Here is a 23,495-nt window from a genome sequence, read left to right as displayed (position 1 = left end):
ATGCCTATGTAGGCAACTCACTAGATTTTGGAACAGAACCCCTCTTGTTTATGTGGTTTTATGGTGCTTCCTAAAGGGTTGTTTTTGTTATACTTGTGTTTACTTCTTACAGTTAAACTTAGCTTGGTCTCAAAGCTGTGTCAGTGGTTTAGCTACATGAACTGGGTTTCCAAATTCTCAAATGTGCTTCAACTATGTATGCGAGAGCATGCTTCCTTTTATTTGCTCTGTATATACAGTATTCTGTAAAAGTAGGTGTTTTTTGTTTTTTTGCCACAGTACATGTGTGGATAAATGTACTTGTGTTCTCATGTACTTGTGTCATAACAGAATCCCCAGGGATGGGATGTGCTGGCTCTCCTCCATTGGAGCATGCGCTCGCTTTTCTGGAGCACAGTCCTGCAGGACGTGGTTAAACACACACAAATGAATTAGGGATGCGCATTTTGGTCAACTGGAGAACTAAATGGATAAATCAGCAGAGTTCTCAGGGTGGGACAGGGGGCGATGGAGAGAGTTCCATCTGTGCTTATTTTAATTGTGTATATATATATATGTAAGACAAACGTCTTTGGCAGTTGCATCGTGACTTTTTTCAGGGTCTCCAATCATGAGAAAAATTTTTAGAGGCCATTATTGCATTTTCATGATCTGAGTATTTGAGTACAGGTGCCCATTTGTATTCCCATTTGGACTAGCAGTTATTTATTTTTATTTTTTTCATGCCCTGACAACACTTTCTGGGGCCACACAATATGAAGGGTGTTTTTTAGTGGTCATTAAAAAAAAAAAAAAAAATTATATATTTATATATATATATATATATATATATATATATATATATATATATATATATATATATATATAATATAACATTTATTTGTTGTTGTAATTTTAAAGATGGTTTTCTTTCAGACAAAAATGACAACAAATCTATTGTTTTTATTCATTTATAAGTGTTATATATGAATCATTTTTATAAAGCTTGACATTTAAAATCTAAATGTGTATTTTTCTCACACAAAATATTTAGCTAAATATAAAATGCATCTATTTTTGTAGTTGAACCAGTGGCAATGTTGGAAAGGGAAGGAGTGAAGGAAAGAAGGAATTTTAAGCCTAATGAATTAAATTCGATTTTTTTTTTTATTATTATTATTATTTCATAAATTCTATTCTATTAAATTCTATAATTGTTTTACACATTTTATATTTCATAGCATGACATTAAATGAAAAATAAATGTTTTTCATACACATAAAATATATTGCTGCAGATCAGCTGTCTCTATTTTTGTGGTGGAGTCAGTGGCAGTGTTGGCTGAGCAGGTAGTTTGATGCTGTGATCAGTAAAATATCTGAAATTAAAGCAGTGTTCACCACAACCTCTTTCACACTGAGGGTGTGTGCCCCCTGATGCTGTCTTAGCAGGCTATTTATAGCAAGAGCAGTTACTCTAGGCTTCTGTCAGTACCTGCCAAGCTACGCTGCCCTATCATGCATCTATTATTGAATAAACTCAGAATGTCAAGAGAAGCAACCTGCCGAGTTGCGTTCTCAACACAAGTCAAGCTTTTTAATGCATCTGCGACTTTCTTGTTTCATCTTCCTCGTCTTTGATACAGTTGTCACGAGGTTGCTAGAGGATGTGGATTTCTCTGTGGTATGTCTGAAAGAGGCCTTTTTAAACGGTGTCAACTCTGCTCAAGCCTGTTTCAGATTATTTGTCACCATGTTGTCTTCAGTTTTGTAACAGCGGTTAGGTAAGGTGGTTCTGAGTTTTGTAGTTCTGGTGTAGGTGAGACAGGTATATGTTAATAAAGGAGCAGTTTATGCAAAATGAGCTTGTTTTTCATTTTATTTTAATTTATTTCATTTAATGTTATATTTTACTATATTGTTTCATTTTTAGCTTATCTTTTTACTTTATTGTTGATTTTATTTATTTTAGTATTTTATTTGATCTTATTTCAGTATTTTAGCATTTATTTTATTATATCTTGTTATTTATGTAATTTTATTTCATCAATTTATTTTATTTGGTTTTATTTTTGTTTTGTGGAGCATCTGAAGCACATTTAGATCAGCCAGTGAGCATTTGTGTGGTATGATATGAAAGTGTTTTCTTGGGCATCATGCGGCGGGTGTTTTCTGGGCGCACATGCTGAAGGTGCGAGAAGTCTTATCTCAAGTACAGATTGCTTTCATGATTACAGAATGAGTCATGTTTGTTTTAAGGACAAAGACATCAATGATTTATTGTTAATGCCAGTGAATGAACTGGCTTGGCTGCTTGCGAAACACCTTTAAAGTGCATTTGGCATGTCTGTTTTTGTGTTCATCTATTCGTTCCATTCTTTTGAAGACGTCATACTTCTATTTGTTATGTTATACGATGCACATGCTGTTCAGAAATTACTCTTTAGAAGTATAAAATGTGATTTCACCTGCTGAACCAGTCCCGTTTCTCTGTGGTTGTTGCTGAGGCAGGAAGTTCAGGATGTGGAAGATGGCTACAATGGCCAGTGGGCTGATAGAAGCAAGGTGCGCTGAGTTTAATTACCGAAAAGACTGTAGCAGCAGAATTAGCAGATTCCCCCCCTCCAGGTCTCCGAGCAGGTCAATTAGCACCCAGCAAAGCTGTGAAATACGCCTCCCTCCATCTGCATCTGGCAATGATTACACCTTGCTATTATGTGAGAGGACTTTGTGAAAGCATGTTCAGTCTCACACATGGCTAAACCCCCCTTTCTGTGTGTGCAATGTGTGTTTGTACCAATTTGCAAATCTATGAACGTGTGAGCTGTGTTTGTGTGTGTGTGTGTGCAGCATGTTTGTGTGTGTGTCAGATATTATTTTTATAGCTACATTTGATGTAGAAACAATTTTTTACTCAGACATTTCTAGTAAATTTCACAAGAATTGCAAAGAAATGACAAGTAAATTTGAAAGCAGAAAGACTACAGTAGTATTATCTTGTAAAACATACTTCCAATAATCTTTATTTACAGTTTTGAAAACTTTTTTTTTTTTTTTTTTAACAACCAGATATAGTTGGAAGCCATATATTAAGATGCTCATTGCTATTTACCAAATATCATTGGGAATGTTGAAGTTTATGTATTTGTGCATTTATTCTGTATGATTTAGGTGTGTTAGACAAAGTGTGTACATTTCTCTATACGTGCAAGTGTATTCTTGTTTTCTGCTGCTCATCACCATGGGAACCTTTTAGTAGAATCACTCCACTTCCTTCTGTAACTCTCAACTGTCAGTTAGTCATTCTGGAGGGGGCTCCAGACCACAGGTGCCTCTCCACCTCTACCCACAGTCAAGCTGTGCTAGTTGGCATAGTGATCCGGCAGCACTGGTTCCACACTAATTTAGTGGGGGAGAGAGAGAGTCACGGGGGAGATAAAGAAAGTCATGGGCCACAGAGAACCAGCGGAGTGCCACAGACTTCACTCCCCATAGTCCCCATTCAGGTCTTCTGTATGTGTGTGTCTTTTGCGTCAGCGCTAATGCTCCGCGGAGAACCCAGCTCAGAAGATGTGTAATTTGCATTTCAGTGAAGCAATCAAGCATGGCCGTCATTTGCATGAGGCTAATTAGGCACATGACAAAAGCCCTCTGTTCTCAGGCGATTATCGAAATATCGTGTGGAGGTCTGCCTGGAGCTCTCTACAAGTCTACTTTTGAGACACCCAGCCTGGTTAAAAAGTCTCATGGGGGTGATTTTTTTTAAAGGGGTTGTTCACCCAAACATGCGGAATCTGGTATTTATTTACTCACCTTTATGTTATTCTGTATGACTTAAAAGTTTGGTGTTTTCCTCTAGTCAGGCTTCTTATTACCCCTTTAATTGCATTTTCATTGTGCTTTGTTTGTCCTTTTAAAGCATAAAAAGCCCCAGTCCTCATTCAATTTTTCATTATATTGAAAAGCTCAGCCAGTATATTCTTTCAAAAAATCATCTTTTTGTGAAACCAGCACAGAAGAATGCAAGCCATACAGGTTTGAATTGACATGAGGTTGAGTCTGAGGTCAATTGTCACTTCAACATTGAATACTATTTTACTCTGTCAGCCTGTAGTAAAAAAGTAACATGCATTTAGCATGATATTACTGACTTGTTAACTTGCTTTGGTTGATGTGTTACACTTTTTTTCGAATTGTAGCCACATAACTGGATTTTTTTGCCGCCATAATGCTAGAGCGTTCTGAGTTCAGCAACGCGGTGTATGTTTGCTAAGGTGTTTGTGGTTATAGCATGCTGCTAGGGTTTAAGGTGGTTTCTATGCTGGTACTCTGTGGTTTCTAGAATGTTCTGGGTGAAATCAAAAACTACATTTAGACTAAACACTAATACTAAATTTAGAATAATACATGTAAAAATCTAAAAAAAAAAAAAAACATTTTCAAATCAAGCAGCTTGGTGTTGGTCAACTTGGCAAATTTGAGCAATCTACTGGTTAGCTACCAATTGAAATGACTGGATTTTGTTCACAAAAATCACCATTATTATAGTTTATAATTTGTAATTATTTTCAATGAATGTTTTCAATTTAACTTAGTTTGTGTTAGTTTTTCCTCTAAAATTGTTGGTTTTACTTTAAGTTTTTTGTTGTTGTTTTGATTAGTTGTGCACAACACAAGGAAATCTCCACAACACAATGGAAACAAGCTGCAACACAACAAAATTAGCACAACATAAAGAAAACAAGTTGCAGCACAAAAGAAACAAGCTGCAACACAACGTAATTAGCAGAACACAACGGAAACAAGCCGCAACACAACTAGCGGCTAGTTGGGACAACAGTAATGTTGTTGGTCTGACAAGGGTTTTTATGTAGTTTCAAGAAAATAGCATTTTTTTAAGTATTTGAGACTTTGAGTATTTGAGATTAAGGTTTCGTAAACTGGAACAAAATGGAAACAAGCCGCAACACAACGAATTAGCAGAACACAATGAATGAATGAATGAATGATGCATTTTATATAGCTCTTTATTTTGTATTGCTGTACACCCAAAGCGCTTTACAATCATGTGGGGGTCTCTCCTCAACCACCACCAGTGTGCAGCATCCACTTGGATGATGCGACGGCAGCCACAGCACAATGGCACCAGTGCGCTCACCACACACCAGCTACAGGTGGAGAGGAGAGAGAGTCATAGAGCCAATCAAGTGGATGGGGATTATTACGAGGCCATGATTGACAAGAGCCAGAAGAGAGAATTTTGGCCAGGACACCGGGGTTACACCCCTACTCTTTACGAGAAGTGCCATGGGACCACAGAGAGTCAGGACCTCGGTTTAACATCTCATCCGAAAGACGGTGCTCTTTTTGACAGTATAGTGTCCCCGTCACTATACTGGGGCATTAGGGTAAGCACCCCCTGCTGGCCTCACTAACACCTCAACAAAATTAGCAGAACACTATGGAAACGAACCGCAACAACTAAATTAGCAGAACACTATGGAAACAAGCCACAACACAACGAAATCAGCACAACACAACAACAAAAAAGCCACAACACAACAAAATTAGCAGAACACAATGGAAACAACACAACAGAAATGAGCTGCAACACAATGAAATTAGTACACACAATGAAATTTCCTATGCGTTGTATTGTGGTTGTTTTCGTTGTGTTGTGGAGATTTCATTGTGTTATGCACTACTGGGCAATCGTAGCTATCTAATTTCAGTTTATTTTGTTTTAGAATTGTAAATATTTTAGGGCTGTGAAAATGTATGTACTTAATGCAACTTTTCGAAAAAAAGTTAAGCAATATGAATTTAAAACTACATTTTTGGCCATTTTCATTCCATTTTAGTTTGTTTTGGAGTCATAAAAATGTATTTTAGTTTCTGTTTTTCCCAGTCATGCTCCAAGATGTGAATAATTGCGAGATGAGTTGCTTGCAGGTTTACTACTTTGGGTTACATGTTCAAAAACACTAATTATGTAAAGAAAACTCTCAAAAAACCTGCCTAAGAGACAAAAGCGGAAGAGAGATTCTTCCAAGGCTGCGAAGAGAAGCCGTATCAGTTTGAGGTGACACTGTGAAAGATGGCATGGAAATACTTTTGTCACTCTTGTAGCTCTTGTAGAAACTTGAGGGAAAACCGTGGGGTGTGTTGAAGATGAGCTTGTCCCAGCAGACAGTCAATCAAGTAGTCCTGCATGCTCAGCTGTAGTTATCACACACACACACACACACACGAGAGGGTTGCCTCTGCTGACTCGGCCGCAGTGTCGATGACTGGATGAGCTTTTTTGAACCACAGATCTGCATCTGTCAAACCTTGTGTAGCATTGTGTGCGTGACTCCCTGCCAGCGAGTGCGAATGCTGGACTGGACCGAGTGGCAGAGAGCATCTCATCTTTGTGTGTTTATAAAAGGAAGATCACAGGCGGTTTGTCTTTGCCAGGAAGTCCTCCTACGCTTTCTCCATCGCCTGTATTTACTGACAGGCGACGTGTTGAGTCTGCACTCATATGTGTTGATTGCTGAAGTTGGTGTTTGTTTTGAGAGACTAGTAGCGCTGAGGCAGATAATTGCTGCTTGTTCATTCTTTAGCACATGAATGAGTCATAATGTGCGTCTCCAGGTGAAGATTATTCAACATCATAATCTTCTCAACATAAAGGTCAGACCTAGATACTCAGAAGTGACAGTTCTCCGGTTCGTGTTTATTAGCTGGACTGTACGGCAAAGAGCAGCTCATCATTGTGTGTTTTATATTCTGGGAATTGTAATAGAGAGCAAATATGTGCTTTTATGCCCTTAGACATGGAAACGGAGTCTTTCATCGAGCCCTGGCAGTCTCGACTTAATGAAGTGAATTATAGTAATAGTAGTTGTGCTGATTAGATTACGTTCCCTTTTGGATTCAGCTCACTCAATGACTGTTGTAACACTTCTTATGCGTGTTTTCGACGTCTTCATTCATCACCGCGTAATGCCCACATCATCACACCCTGATCTTTCTTGTGAAGCCTCACAAACCTGCTCTGCCAAGTTTTTGGCTGTGTATCGAAAGCAGAATGCGATGCCTCTTTTTTTTCTTTGCAGGTATACAATAACAATTCATGACAGTTCATGTTAAAATTTCCAACAAACAATGCATTTAGAGATTTTGTTCTCAAGAATAACTATTTTATTTCATTTTATTTATTTTTCATATATATTTATGAATGGTTTATAATGTATTGTGGCGGGAGGAGCCAACGACAGACACAGTGGGCGTGGCGTCAAGCCTCGGAGAGGTTTTTATTAAACAATATTTAAAATAAAGTGTCCAAAGGGGGAAAAGTGTCCAAAATAAACGGGGATCTGGTGTCCTCGTTGTGCTGCGGGGCTCGTGAAGGAGGGCAGTGTTCAGGAGGGAAGGGTCCAGGTAAGGGGCGGAGTCCGGCGGCCGCACGCGCTCCCGTCTGGAGGTCCCGGGGCGCGGGTGGCGGCGGCTTCTGTGGCGGCTTCGTCCATCTCCTTCATCCCCGGGTGCTCGACGGGATTCCACGGCCCGGCGTCCTTGCCCGACGGCCGTATCGCGGGTGCAGTGTCGGCCGGACTGCGGGTCCGGCCGCTCGCGTCTCTGGCGGCGGCAGGTAGTTCCCTCTACGCTCCCTTTCCTGGACCCACGAGGACACCAGCGTGCATGCACGGGAAGAGACCGGTCTCCCGAGGAGAGGCGCGTTCGGCATTTAACGGCGGCGGTGATGAGGCTCTATTCACGTCAGGTGCGCCTCATCACACGCCGCCAGCCCTGGCTGTTTCAGCGCCCCTCCTCTCTCACACACCCACTCCTGTCGGGAGCCTGGTGAAGGGCGGCGAATATGGGACGGGGTGGTGATGATGGACAGGGGGGAGGCAGCCGACTCGTCACAGTATGTAATGAAGACTATTCTTCACAGATGAATATGAAATATGAAGATATGTTTATATTTGTTCACAGGTAAATAATATTATAAATTATACTGTTAAATAATACTGCCAAAAATATAGTTTATCATCAATTTGAAGTAACTAAATTCTCACTTCTATTGTTTTTTAAATGGTTATAAAAGAATCATACAATTATTATTCTTGGTATAAGAATATAAAGATTTTTTTTCTAAAGTAATTATTATAATAAATAGAAAATAGTTTATTGACATTTAAAGTAAGATAGTTTTAACTAAATAGTTCTTTCATTAAAAAATTATTTAAAAAAAGTATTACTTAATCTTCTTTAAGGGATAAGGCGAATCACAAACCATCTAAAAAAATTAAAAAATAAACACATTTTACTAAAATGGATCTTCACAGTGCAATTTGAGACAGAAAATGTCAACATGCTTCATGCTACAATGTAAACTAACAAGTTTAACAATGCAAACAATGTTTTTTTTTTTTTTTAAATATTAAAAATATAATTTGCTCCACAAAGCTATAACTAAAGTTGGAAAATTGTTTAAAAACTTCAGGGTACGTGTAAAATTTATGGTCCACTATCACATTTTACATCTGTAAAATCAGTGATTTAACAAAAATATAATAATGTGCGACTAATACTGTTGACTTTGTGCTCCAGTTTAGGAGTGGCGCTTTAGACAAATACTAGTCCTCTTCACGTTCACCCTCTCCACTTCTCTGTGACCTCACTCTCCACTGGCTCTGTTTTTAGATGAGTGCTAATACTGCCCATCATTTGGAGCGCTGCTGTATGTGTGAACTTCCTGCTGTTATTTTTGGCATGCCTGTTTCCCTTGACATAACCCTTACTGCAGTTATGTGGTGACAGAGTTGATGCAGAGTGACCTCCATAAGATCATCGTGTCTCCACAGCCCCTGAGCTCTGACCACGTCAAAGTCTTTCTCTACCAAATCCTCCGAGGTGAGACACACACACACACACACTAAGCCCTTCATTTCAAAATTTTATTTCAAAAGCTTCACCCTCAGAGTTCAGGCACACACATTCTCCACGCTCAGTCTTTCTTCACCAAATCTCATGGGTAGAGAAACACACAGACAATCACACACACACCTCTCTACATCGTGTTCCTTACTATCATATTCACACAAGAGACGATGAGGAGAAACAGGCGGACCACTCATAGTGTAAGAATACAAATCGGAGAACAAGAAACCTCTTTTATATTGTGTTTACTGCAGGACAACTAACAGGTCTTAAAGAGACCAGTTAACCTAATTCCTAATGAATCACATGAAACACATAAAACTTTGGTGTTTAAAAGTGACACAAAGGTTTTATACATCTTAGAGTAAATATGGCACCATAGCGCAAAAGTCTGTTTATATGTCAACTGGATTAGATTTCAAACCAAACAAGAAACCTGTAGTGTAACAGTGCAGTCTGATGTATATGTTGTGTCCACAGGATTGAAGTATCTACACTCAGCTGGCATTTTGCACAGAGACATTAAACCTGGTAACCTGTTGGTCAACAGCAATTGTGTGCTAAAGGTTAGTGAAATACTAGTCAAACTATTAATTAGATTTTTCCTATGTTGAAATTTAGTATTTTCGAGTACTTTTTCTTCAATGGTTATATGTAATTTATTATTTCTGAAATTGACCCTGTAGTTGAACTCTTAAGACAGTTCTTTACAGGATATTAAAGTAATTTAAAATCTAGCAAACTTCTTATTAAAACATTTTTCTATTTGTATGGTTTTCACACATCATTACAATTATGATTCAGCTTTGCCATCACAGAAATAAATGATATTTTAAATCTTATATTAGCATATAAACATTTGTATTGTATTTGTGTTTTTCTCATCCGAAATGTTTGCACGTTAAAAAATAAATACAGTGTCAATCACATTTACACATGCTTTTTTTGCATGCGTAGCAAGCATTTTGATGGTAAAAGATGACAGATATGAAAAAAATGAAAAACGCATACGAAAATTTCAGAGTCAGTGTGCAAGGATCTTTACTGTTTTACTGAATAAATTAAAGTATTTGCAAGCAAGAGACTTTTAAACAATTAACATTTTGAATGTAATTTTAGTACTTCAACTTATTTTATTACAGTTAGGTGCCAAGGCAACCTTTTTTTTTTTTTTTTTTTTTTAGGTTTTTAAGTTTAAGCTTTCCATCTAATATTGATATTTTAAATCTATAAATTTTCAATTAATGAAAATAACACAATGTAATACTGAACAGTCATGTGACTGAATAATTTGCTACCAAAAGTGACAATTTTTGTGTCTTAAACAGTTATTTTATTTTTATAATTTTAAAATGTGTAATTTGGATGTAACAGCTAATGATTAGAATAAGAAATGTAGATTTGTTTTCTTGATTCATACTGAAATGTAATACTTATAGTTATCTATCTATCCATATACATACGTATATGAGACATTTTTCCTGTTTAAGCTCTATTTTACTGGCTTCTTTTGTCTCTGTGTTCTACTGCTATTTTAGCATTATATACTCTAGCCTATGGGCCTTGAATTGTGTCTTTATAACTCCTATTTTCCAGGGAGCAAGGACGCTTCATATCTGTCTGGCCAGGCCAGGTTTTCAGCATCAGCGTACACACACTAACACACAATCTCTGGCTCTAGGGGGTCAGGGCCCCTTTGGGATTGATTCATCTGCTCAGTTCCTGACATAAATCTTCATTTTGGATCCCATAGAGAGAGTCCAACTGCAAAAGAGAAAGCAAGGTTGATATGGGAGATATAGAAAGAGAGATAAAAGAGAAAATCTCTGTGTATGTGCGTGCTGACTCTACCCAGCAGCATGAGAAATGTGCTTGAGGGGGAGCGGGAATAGATTGTGCTATTGGCCCACAGAGAGGGAATCATTTAGCATGCGCTGCTTCATTTAGTCCTTAATCCCCATTTCCGAAAAAGAAGAAAATTTCCCTCATTTAGCTATTACATGCCAGACCTTATCTTATGGCCATGTCCTGCAATCAAACATGCTCAAGTCTGATTTAGGTTCAAACTTGATTAATTTTATATCCATAACATGTTTCCTATTATTAGTGTGGGCTCTATGAGACTCGTGAATAAGTATTACATTTCAATATGTACCATAACTTATCATTAGCAGTTATATCCAATTTACAAATTGCAAAATTATATAATAATAAATATCAGTGTTTGAGAGATCAAAATCTCTTTGGTGGCAATTTTCAGTTTTGGGTGCCAAATATCTGAGCAAATTAATCTGTCAAATGACTTTTTAGTGTTAGTATTGTGTTAACTAAAGCTATTAAAATCATTTTTGTTCATTTAAATAACAAAAATCAATATTAGGTTTAAAGTAAAATAAAATGAAAAACAACTAACTGTAATAAAATGCCAGCAAACATTTACAACACCCTAGCAACCAATTACAAAACCCAAGCAACCACATGGCAACAGCTTGATTGCCCAGCTTGTCACTCTTTCCATAAATGGTGGTTTTTACTTGAATGGAACAAGAAGACACAAGAAATCGTTTCAATAAATTGCATGTTTAAGCATTGCTTGCAGGATTTGAATTTGTCTTGTGGGAATGCATAAAATTAGGCATCTGGGAAAAACTGGGTGGAGCTACTTTGGTAAATTTTTAGCAATGCATGATAGGCCCTTTTGTGCCTTCTTTCTGAGAGTGGTTGGAGAGAAGAGGCAGAGATATTGTTCTCATTTATTTATTTTCCAAGGAGCACTCAAGCGGCTTAAGATGATTTGAAATTAGGTCTTGTGTTTACAGCGCGTTTATTGTTTAACTGTTTGGTTAAAATGTGAACGAGCTTCTGCGTCTAATTTTGGTTTTAATGCTTGATTTATTGGAAAAACATCTTCTCTATACGTCAATAAACGCACACCTCAGACTTCACTCATCAAGCTATTAAGTGTATAAATAATCCTAAATTCTGCACAGATTTGTGACTTTGGCCTGGCAAGAGTGGAGGAGCTGGACGAGTCGCGTCACATGACCCAGGAGGTGGTGACGCAGTACTACAGAGCGCCAGAGATCCTTATGGGGAGCAGGCACTATTCCAATGCCATCGACATCTGGTCTGTGGGCTGCATCTTTGCCGAGCTGCTTGGCCGACGCATCCTCTTCCAGGCCCAGAGTCCCATCCAACAGGTATTCACCTACGCTCATGTTAGAAACCGGCCTATTCACTCATTCAACTCATTGTGATTTATACAAGTAGAACATGTTCCTGTATCAACATTCTTATCAGCCAGTCAGAACCTTCTGATTTTATGATATATAAATATATTTACTATATATATATATAAATGTATGTATATATATATGTGTATATATTTATATAATTTTTTTTGATGCAGACTACAGCTTTCATGACCAATAAGAAGTATTTTATGTGCATTTATGGTGTTAAATATTTATATTTAACTCTCCATTTACTTACAATTAACTTTGTAGCCATTACTCAATCCGGTATTGTTTGGAAAAATATTTTTTTCCTTAAAAATAAAAAGAATTTAATAGAATGGTATGATATTTACAAAAGTTACATTAGTAGTGCTTTTATAGATACCCAGCTTTGTAACATTCTTAGTGAAAACAGAAAATCTTGGACGCTGATGCTAAACATGTGACCTTAATATACGGTATTTTTGGCAAATGTTGTATAGCCATGCTAATGAGCGAGCGGGGGCAGCTCAAGGCTCTGTTGTACTGAAGTCCCAGTGTGACCATGACCCAGAAGCCCTCTGTCCTCCATGGCTGTGTGTTTGCCATGAGCAGAACCTGTCTCTAGCTTTCACATATGCACAGATGCCTCTACTCTTATTTTGTTCAGAGTCTCATAAACATTAAGTATGATGCAGTAACATAATACATTTTTGAGAAGTACGACTACAGATACACTTTTTAGTTTTATGTGGTTCACATAGAAGGTTATAGATATGTTCTAATAATACTGGCCCTGCAGTGTCTAGCTTTTCCTCACAGTGTGTGTGTGTGTGTATGTCCACACAGCCTTGAATGTGCACCAACAGCACGTAGACATCCCCTTTAAGGCTCATTAAATTCTCTCCAGTAAATAATTTGATTTACTTGAACATGGTTCCACTCCAGTTTATGTACAGATCATGAACATGTTTTTGGTTTCTTATCTTTCCCATTGTCCTTCACCTGCTCTTTTGTTACATTCAGTTATTTAGTGTTTTTAAAAGAGTTTTAAAAATAAATCTAATACATTTAACTTTTGTATTATACTGTATTTACTGTGTTATTAAAATACCGTTATGCAATACAATTTATTATTGTAGTTGTTGTTGTTGTAAGGTTTTTATAATGCATTATAAAAGTAGTTTTATTACATTAATTATGCCTAAGAATGAGCCATATAATGCATTGTATGATCTCATAAATAATTATAACCACAGTTATAATATATTATAATACCCATCTATTCATCGTTACGCCTTTATAAAGTATAATGCATTAAGTAAGAGTGAGCTTCTAGATATAGTAACAAATACATTCATATGTAAAAAAATAATAATAATAATACTTCAATGGCAAAAATGAACTCCTGGATTTCAGGAGCTTGTTTTATGCATCTTTTACAAATGTTGTTCTTTATTCATTCTTAACAGAAAACTCATCTGCTCTTCCCTTTTTTTGTTATGTACTAGCTGGACTTGATCACAGATCTGCTGGGGACTCCGTCTCTGGAGGCCATGAGGACAGCGTGTGAGGGGGCCAGAGCTCACATCCTGAGAGGACCACATAAACAGGTGAGTCTGAAATTGAACCATGTCCCAAAATCTAGGCACAAGTGTTTGAAGCAGCGTCATGAAAGACAATGACTCATTAGTGGCTTGTATGCTGTGCAAACGCTCCCTTGCACTGATATTTTTGGTCCCAGGAAGCCTGATTATAAACAGGCCCTGTGGTGCTGCCATGGCGACTCGCTGTTCCCGCTGAGTGACGGCACCTATTGACCGATCGTGCACCTTGTTTATGGAATCGAGTCGCTTCTACTGCCCCCGGAGCTCTGGGCCACTCTCCCTCCCGCAGTCTCTCCATTTCCTGCCCTGCATCATATCCACTGACAGACTGATTGATCAGTTGATGAAAGCAGAGAGAGCGAGAGAGAGAGAGAGAGAGAGAGAGAGAGAGAGAGAGAGAGAGAGAGAGAGACATGATGGCTGTTACTGACACATTTGCGTGCAGCAATTCAGTGTGTAGACTAAATATTAAAACAGAAATACTAGTGATTAATGAAAGTCATGAGATTTTTTTTCAAAATATTTTTGGTATCAGTCATTATTGTTTATTTCATTTTGCATGCTAGTTGCTAGTATCTATTTATTTATGTAAAGTTCACTTGAAGTTAATTTGTAAAAACATGCTTTAACTGCTAAATGTAATGTTTAGCAAACCTCAAAATGAATATCCATTATAATGTTATAATTCTTAGATTCACATCCAGCATTTAATATGGTTGATTTAATGTACTGTTTTTAATTAATTCACTTATTCAAATCTAATATAATTTTAATATCCGCCATTTATCAGTTATTGGCCGTAACCAATAAATGGCAGAATTTTTTAAAAATATTTTGAATATTTATCTTAAACTACTAATCAACGTCATATGAGTGTTTGGAAAAAAATGGTTTTGGTTTAAAAAAGTCATTCATGGCTTAGTCTCAGACGTCACGCCCACGGAACGTTGGCTAAACGTCTGATGCAAATGGCACACTTAGCTGGAAACACTTCAGGAGTTTTGAAGTCTTCATCAGATTGGTTAGATCAGTGGTTCTCAAAGTGTGGTACGCTTACCACTAGTGGTAAGCGCAGAGGAATTAAATATAAATTAGGCTGCATGTCCACCAAAGCGTTTTTTTTTTTTCCGAGGCTAGCAAATTTTTTTAATTGTTTTAAATGGGAGCATCTCTTTCATGCTGAGCACTCGGGCCTTTTTTTCCCGGCACCGAGAGTTGAAGAATGTTCAACTTTGGGTAAAACTTAGCGCTCATCACTGTCACTTTTTAGTCAGCTAACCAATCACAGTGGAGGAGGGGCGGGACTAATACTGTCACACCCTGCTTTTACTACGACTGAGCAACAATGGAGAAGTTAATATTGCTTGTCTCCGAGTATTTATGTCTTTACCAGATGGAATTATATTTTATGAAAAATAATGCTTGGAGAAACACTTCATTCGCGATGCGTCTGCCATATTACTTCAGCGGATATTCCATATCATAGCAACCACAGCAAAAATACGCTGCCCTCTCAAGCGCTCACAGCTGGGCGTTTTCAGCTGGCTTTGGTGGACACGTGGCCTGATTGTTGCTACTTGCAGCTACACACAGCCTGTATTCATTTTTTTTTTTAATCAAGTACTTTTTTATTTAAAAGTTAAATAAAAACGGTAACTGTACTTAAATGTTAAAAAAACTGTACTTAAAGATTCGTATTTAAGATGTATCGTATTTAACATTTAAGTACAGTTTTTTTTACATTTAAGTACAGTACAGTTTTTATTTAACTTTTAGGTACAATATATTTTAATTTAATAATTAAGTTTTTTTTATTTACCTGGAAGTAAGCACAGTGCAGTGTTAATGTTCAAACTGTGTATTTACAAAGTTTTTTTTAAACTGCATAGTGCTACTGCATTTTAATGTTGGTCATACTGGTGGTACTTGGAAAGCCAAATATTTTCTGAGGTGGTACTTGGTGTAAAACATTTGAGAACTAATGGGTTAGATTATAAAGGATTTCTGGGAGACGTGTGTGCCGCATTCTTTAACGTTCCACCTGGACACAAAAATTCGGTGGCGCCAAACCCCCTTACTAAAGAAGAAAGCCGTTGTGTTTACAATTGTGACGACGAGCACTTATCAGGATCAACTAAATGCTGGATTTTCAAACGTTTGTGAAATATTTAAAGTTCGCGGCATAGAATCTTTAAAATACGTCTGAGAGTTTTACACACCGGTCTGTTATTGTGGCTACATTTCCACACCCCGAAACGTAAGGCTGAACGAAACAAACTGTGATTGGTTGTTTGACATGTCTGTCAAACGGCATCATGGGCGGGCCTTGGCCAATGAAAGCTGCCATGTATTCCAGGCCTTCAGTCTGAAGGTCTGGCTACGCGAGACTACTCATGGCTCATAAGTTGCACACTTCAGGGTTTATCTTCTGTCGTATATCTTTAATGCCAATTTATGAAAGTCTAGAAATGGTTTTTCATCTCCAAATGCCTTCTGTTTCCTTGTTTGCTAAAGCGAAAAGCTCATGGTTTTGAGTATAGAGAAAGCTGTTCTCAGTGTGCGAATGTGAATATGTGCATGTTTGTGAGTGTGCATGTGTGATTCGGCGCTGGGTGTTGGCTCTGTGGCTCTAGACAGCTACGCTGAGAAGGCGATACCCTGCAGAGAACAGGAACTGCAGCGCAAGGGCTGTGGACCTCTGCTTCCTGCTTTGCATCGACCTGATGGCTGGCGGCTCACCAAGAAGCCCCGCCTCCTTTGCACACACACACACATACAGACATGCACCTGCTAGGCTAGAGAAAGTCTTTACCATTTAGGCCTATATGTGAAGAGGCACTTGTTTCTCCGGTCGGCATTCGCCAGCCTTAATCCCAGCCAACTACCCACACACACACACTCACACTGACATTTGGCTGACCTTGTCACTCGACGCTGCCTCCTGTGTGTGATCGACTGGCCCTACAGCAGGATGTTTTAATCATGTAGATCAGCTGAGCTTCCCGTTACATGGAACAGGTTTTGAAAACTGAAAGAACAGGGGTCTCTGAGGGGTATTGTGATGACACCCTTCTTCACGGGTCTGATCATGTGTCTGGGTCAGTGTTTTCTACAGCATTCTGTTTTTAGGTAGTTGACAGATAACTTGTCTAATAATAATGATAATAACAACAATAATAATAATAATTATTATTATTATTGTTATTATAATTAATTGTACAATGAGTAAAAATTTATTATTGTATTAATAATGTATTATTATTTGTCTGGTAATATTTGCTATTATTGTAATATATTATGTAATGATATAATTATATAAATTGTTTTGATAGTAAATATTACCAGACAAATAGTATTAATAATTATAATTATTATTATTATTAATACTATTTGTCTGGTAATATTTACTATCAATAATAATAATTATTATTGTTATTATTATTATTATTTTTATTTTTTTCTGGTAATATTTACTATATATTTATCTGATAACTTATTACCTATTTATTACTATTTACCTATCATCTGTTATTTTATTCACTACCGCTACTTCTACTATTATTATATTCCATTTTATGATTATATTTTTATTATTATTATTGTCATTATTATTAAGGAATACTTTACCTTATTTATTTATTTGTCTGGTAATAATTATATTTATTATTATTTTGTCATAATAAATACAAATTTTATATCAAAATATAATTTATCTTATAACTTTTATCTATTTATCATCTATTAATTTATTTACTACTATATTATTATTATAAATTATTATGTTTTATGTGATGATGATGATGATGATTAAGAATTATATTATAATAAATTATATAAAGAAATAAATACATTGGCAAATGTTTGCCCATTTGTTTTACTATTTATTATTAATAAATATTTATAATATATAAATGACTCATGCTATGTAACATACTTTTTTGTATTCAATTTCATTTTCTTTTATTTTTTCTTTAAATCTTTAGCAGTACTTAAAAACTACTTAATGTCATATAAACGTCCTGTAAGTGAGTCAAATGTCTGTTGTTTTAGACTGCAAACTCTAAGTAGAATTTCTTTTACCAAACTCTCTCTCAAAATGCAGGTCTGACTCCTGAAAGAAATTTTAGTTATAAACAGTATTGTTTGCTTAAAAGTTATAACCAAACCGTGAGTGAACGCAACCTGAGCAGGATGTGCAATCAAGCTCTTACGGACCTGGTTTGTTCTCTTTTTAGTTAGCTCTGCTTTTAGTCACCGCTTGATGGGGGTAGGTTGGAGAAGTCAAGGCGATGAAGAGCGTTTAGATGGCTGAGGTGGCTTTACGATCAGACTCCACATTGCTGGAGTCTTAAAGACTGGTGAATATGGCACACCAGACCTCCACCTCCACTTTTGTGAAGGTGAAGAGCTTATCAAGAAGGCTTTTGAGTGAAAAAGATGGCAGCGAGAGGAGCGGGTCTCCAGAGAGTCTGGCAGAGCGATTTCAAGAGTATTTCAGCGTAGTTCTCAACAACAGTGTTGGGAGATGTGGTGATTTAATGCCTGTGCTCAAGATAGAGACAGTCGCTCAGGATTTGGCTGAGTGCATAGGCGGGAGGAAGAAAGACATGAGGTCTGTCCGAGAGAGCAGGACTTGAGAGATGTAAAAAGAGGTCTGACTCTTAAGATCAACTCGGCTGCCTCCATAGGGGACCTCATTACTTCTATTAATTTTGCAAGGCTCTTACCATCACTAGAAAGAGAGGAAGCTTTTAGCCTCCGCTGGAGCGGGAGGATGTAAAGAGACCCTACCTTAGCTGTCATTTATAGACTGAGAGGAAAGAAAGTGAGAGGTTGTGGTGTATCAGCTCTATTGAAAAGTTCAGCATATGTTGTGTTTTGGATGCTAGCGTGTTTGTGTCCTGACCAGGCATCTTAACTAGCTTAACCAGCAAGAGTTCCTTGATTAATCAGCTTTAACGGAAAGACCAAATTAGTTCATCAAGGAACTCTTCCTATAAGAAATACAAGTAATAAGCAAGGTTTCTTTAATATATCATTTGTTCCTCCTTACCAACAAGTAATTCAGTTGAAGATTAGTTGTAGACTTCTGCATAAAGTCGACATGAAATCACACTTGACCTGATATAGTTTACTCAAAAAATAAATGGAATAAAATCTTTTTTATTATTTAATTATTTAATATGTTTGTTATTTTATTATTTAATCATCTATAATAATGATTATAATAATAACAAAATAAAGTGTAATAATAATATTTTTATTATTAGTTATTATTAATAATATTGGGAAGAAATTATACTTTATTAATTATGCAAATATCATCGCTTCCAATTAAAACTTTCCATTTTTTTCTTTTTGTTTTTGAAGTTACTCGTCTGAATGTGGTTACTGTAGACATTAAAATAATTATATAAATAAATATTATGATTATTATAATTTTTTTGAATTGCGAATAAACAATGAATTAAATTATATTTATTTATTTAGTCATTTAGCAGATGCTTTTATCCAAAGCGACTTACAAATGAGGACAACAGAAGCAATCAATTGTAGTATTAAAACAACTAAAAACAGATCCAAGACTAAAAGCTAAAACTTTTTAAATACTACCAATACACATTTAAAAAATAAAGAAATTAAATAAAAATGACAAATGCATACAACAAAATTTCTAAACTTAACATTTAAATGAAAAACAAAAAATAAAGCTAAAAACAATTCAAAATATTAAAGAACAAAAGGTATGAGTATAATAATGATTCTAACATAACACTAAGCCAAACACCAAAAAAAAAAAAAAACGATATATATGTATATGTAAGTAGTAGAAAAGAGGAGAAATCAAAAGCGATACTTATATCCTTTGCCGGGGTCGATGGTCTTTACACTCTTCGGTCATCACACGAGAAGGACTTCACACGACAGCTGCCGCGGTAAACTAAGCTTTTTTTATACCCATCTATAAATAAATAATAAATAAATAAATATATATACTTGTTTTTCAAGTGTGTATATATATATATATATATATATATATATATATATATATATATATATATATATATATATATATATATACATATTAACCTTTTACAATATATAAATAACTCATGCTATATAACAATTTCTTTTAATCAGTTTTCACTAAATGTCTGTATTAAACTACTTATTGTCATATAAACATCCCGTCAGAGTCAAATGTTAATTTGGTAACTGCTATGATGGATTTATAATTATGTTAGGCTGAACATATTGTACATGTACATATATGTTCAAACTGATGACTTAAATTCTGACTGATTCATTAAAAGAAACTGCTCATCAAAGTCACCTGTATATGAATTGAACTGCACTGCTCGTGCTGTATGTTTGTTTTTGTGTGCAGTCGGGTGAAGACAACACATCAGAAACATATGTTGACTGCAAACCTGGATAGGAGAAACATCTTGAATAAAATTGATACTTCTAATTGATTATGCCAGTGCCTCCTCTGCCCATTAAAGCTGTGCTCTGGTTGGGTATAAGTCACCTGAATGTGGTTCCACCACCTGTCTGCTGTGTATCTAAAAGCCAGCAGGGAGCTCTTGGAAACAGATGTATGCTCGGGCCCATGCTGATTTTTCCGCCTTAGCAGAGAGGCAACATGATCAGATCGGATTTCCACCTACACACTCTCTCACAGGACACACGCACACACACTCAGGTCAGAAAGTGATGACCCCAGTGCTGGGTGGGCTTACAGTAAGAAGGGAGAAAGTAGAGAGGGGGTGTTGTTTAATGGCTTTAGGGGGTCTTGCATGCGGACTGAGTGCAGAGCTAGAGCAGATGTGGCCCGTCCCACGTCACCAGAGGCTGCGAAGCCTGATGTCTGCCCCAAACTGAACTCCGTGGCACCTGCTAACAGATGGTGGATGTTTTATTTTCCCCTCTTGTGCAACAGCACCACGTAATAACCAGTGTTCGCTTATTGAGGCAGGCACAAGGGTTTTTTGCAAATTTGTGTTAGTCAGCTGATGAATCATTCAATCACTATTTCCTGTGCAATAAATTAACACAACGGGACATCAGATTGAATGTACATTGGAAAAAATAAATCAAAATATGTTTATAAGTATGTATTTTTGCACTTAATCATAAAAATAAATTAAAATTATGCTAGTATCATTAGTACAAGACGAGACAGAAGTCTTCATATTGTATAGAGTTTTGCTTTTTATTCAAGGCTTCTTTTTTCTTCTTCTTTTTTTTTGCCCAGTTTATATATCTCATTAAGAATTAAAGGGGACCTATTATGCAAAAATCACTTTTATAAGGTGTTTGAACACAGTTGTGTGACCGCAGTGTGTGAAAACAACCAGTCTATAATGGTAAAAATTCACCCACTCATTTTTTTATGATATAAAAAAAAATTTTATGATATAAAAAAATCATTAAAGTCTCTCAGAACGAGCTGTTTCAGATTCTCCCTCTGTTCATGTCACCGAGTGGGAAAAATCCCACCCATTTGTGATGCTGCCCTGTTAGTATAGACACAGCCCTGAGTGAGAAGCTGTGGTCCCCCTCCGCCATTACTGATTACTTGCTGTAGCTGCTGGAGATATAATGTCAGCGCCAAAGAGGCATTTCAAGTGTTGTTTTGAGATGCACTAACGAACATAGGAGTCTCCATAGACTTCCTCCATCTGAGCCGCTGAGGACACTGGTCAAGTTTCATTGTCTAAGGAAATGTTCTGGAAAAAATCAGTAAAGTCGCCAATACGTGTAGGAATATGTGAACAGGAATGTGGTAGTTAAAAGTTGCATATGAAAGCAATCGCTTCAGTTTGTTGAGCTCATAATCACGAGTGGGACTTATATTTGTGATAGCATGCCATGCACCACGAGACCAGCAATGTTGTTATTTTTATCCCGCCGTGCTCCCTGTCTGTGTAATTCATAAACGCAATTTATTATGCACAGTATAATCAGATGACTGACTTTGAAACCGAGTACATTTTCTGTAAAGATAACAGGCTTGTACTAATAGGGGAATGTTTATTTGCAAAGGCCAGTACTGCTATTGCCAGAGCATGAGCTCATGAAGCTCCGCCTCTTCTCCGGGAGCAACAGCTCATTTGCATTAAAGCAACATACTCAAATACAGAGCGTTTTGGCTCATACCCTAAAAGCGGCAATTTTAACAAGCTATAAAAAATTATCTGTGGGGTATTTTGAGCTAAAACTTCACATAACCACTGGGGATATCAGAGACTTATTTTACATCTTGTAAAAAGGAGCATAATAGGTCCTCTCTAATGAGGTATGTATATGCATAATCATACATGCACTTTTCTTCATCTATTTTATTTTTATGCACTTTAAATAGTTATGAAAATACAAATAGGAGAAAAAGGTATTTTAAGTACAATATTTTAAGACTAACAATATTCATATTGATATTAATGTTCTTAATAACATTTTTATTCAAACAAATATATACATTTATTGCAATAAATAAGCCTATTTTAAATGTATTTTAAATACAGTGTTATTTTAAACCCAGTGTTATTTTAGTGTCTGAGATGCTATCTTAGTATTCTGAATCAGGTCATATATATATATATATATATAAATATATATATATATATATATATATATATATATATATATATATATATATATATATATATATATATATATATACACACACACACATTTTTATTTCATTTTATTTCACATTTTTATTTTAGTACATCATGTTAAACTAAATTAAAATGAGAAATGTGCCTTGACAACTAGCTGAAATAATGTTTTTAAATATATATTTTATTTTATTTCAGTTAACATTTATTTCAAGTAATGAAAATATTTTTATGGTTTTAGTTTTAGTTAACTACAATAACCCTTTTTTTGTAACTTTACAGTACGTCAAACAAAATTCCTACCCTAGAATATTAAGGGGTTTTTTTTTCTTCACATTTTCACGTGTAGCATATTTTCAAGATGCATTCTACATGTATTGGCATTGGCAGATTTAGTTTTCTTTGAGAATGCTCTTAAGATTATAAACATTATTCTTATTAATACCCATAAATATTAACATTAATATGTTTATAATATCTTATTATAAATATTAAAGGTGCCATAGAATGCATTGATACAATATCAATGGGATTTTGTCCCCAGGATTAAACGGTCTGTTATTGGCTTATGTGGAAGGGTCATGAATAAGAATTGAGCTCTGCTCTGATTGGCTGTTTCACAGAGCGGCTCAATGTTGAGCTCTGCTCTGATTGGCTGTTTCACAGTGCGGCTCATTTCAGTAGCTCACTGGACGGAAACACATGGAAAATATATATTTCAATACTTTCTCACGCAGTTATGTCACTGGGTAATTATACTGTAAATAAAATTCGGGCATCAGGAAGCCTGGGCATTGAAAGTGTTTTCAAATGCACTGTCGCGTTTTACTTTCACATTCGATGTACTCTGTTTATTCTATGGAGCGGCAGTACTTACCACACACTTTACACGATCAGATGCTTGTCAGTGGTGCTTAGCCATCATCCTCAATCATCTCTCCTTACTCTGTTTATGTGGTAAGAGAAATCTTATGTAATGTAATGTAACAGGCTACCGCTAGCAAGGAGCTAACCATGTCCTTTTAGTGGCTCGCATTATTTTATTAGAACGCATTATTTGCTTTCCGTGCCTTTCCGAATGCAGACACCAACCCATCCCTGCACTTCACATCCCCTGCACAGTCTGGAACATAACAT

The 23,495-nt window shown here is 36.3% G+C and overlaps 1 protein-coding gene across 1 annotated transcript in view; it reads left to right on the top strand.

Annotated features, from left to right (window-relative positions):
- The window catches only part of LOC306853895 (serine/threonine-protein kinase NLK-like), a 74,400-nt gene that overhangs the window by 36,540 nt on the left and 14,365 nt on the right, over positions 1–23,495 (top strand). The window contains exons 4-7 of the mRNA XM_079391580.1: positions 8,779–8,885; positions 9,393–9,478; positions 11,903–12,112; positions 13,639–13,740. Coding sequence (XP_079247706.1) covers positions 8,779–8,885; positions 9,393–9,478; positions 11,903–12,112; positions 13,639–13,740 — 505 coding nt within the window. The remainder of the gene's footprint in view (positions 1–8,778; positions 8,886–9,392; positions 9,479–11,902; positions 12,113–13,638; positions 13,741–23,495) is intronic.

This window comes from Barbus barbus (assembly GCF_936440315.1).
Source record: "Barbus barbus genome assembly, chromosome: 34".
Classification (NCBI taxonomy): Eukaryota; Metazoa; Chordata; class Actinopteri; order Cypriniformes; family Cyprinidae; genus Barbus; species Barbus barbus.
This window is presented reverse-complemented; position numbering and strand designations above follow the sequence as displayed.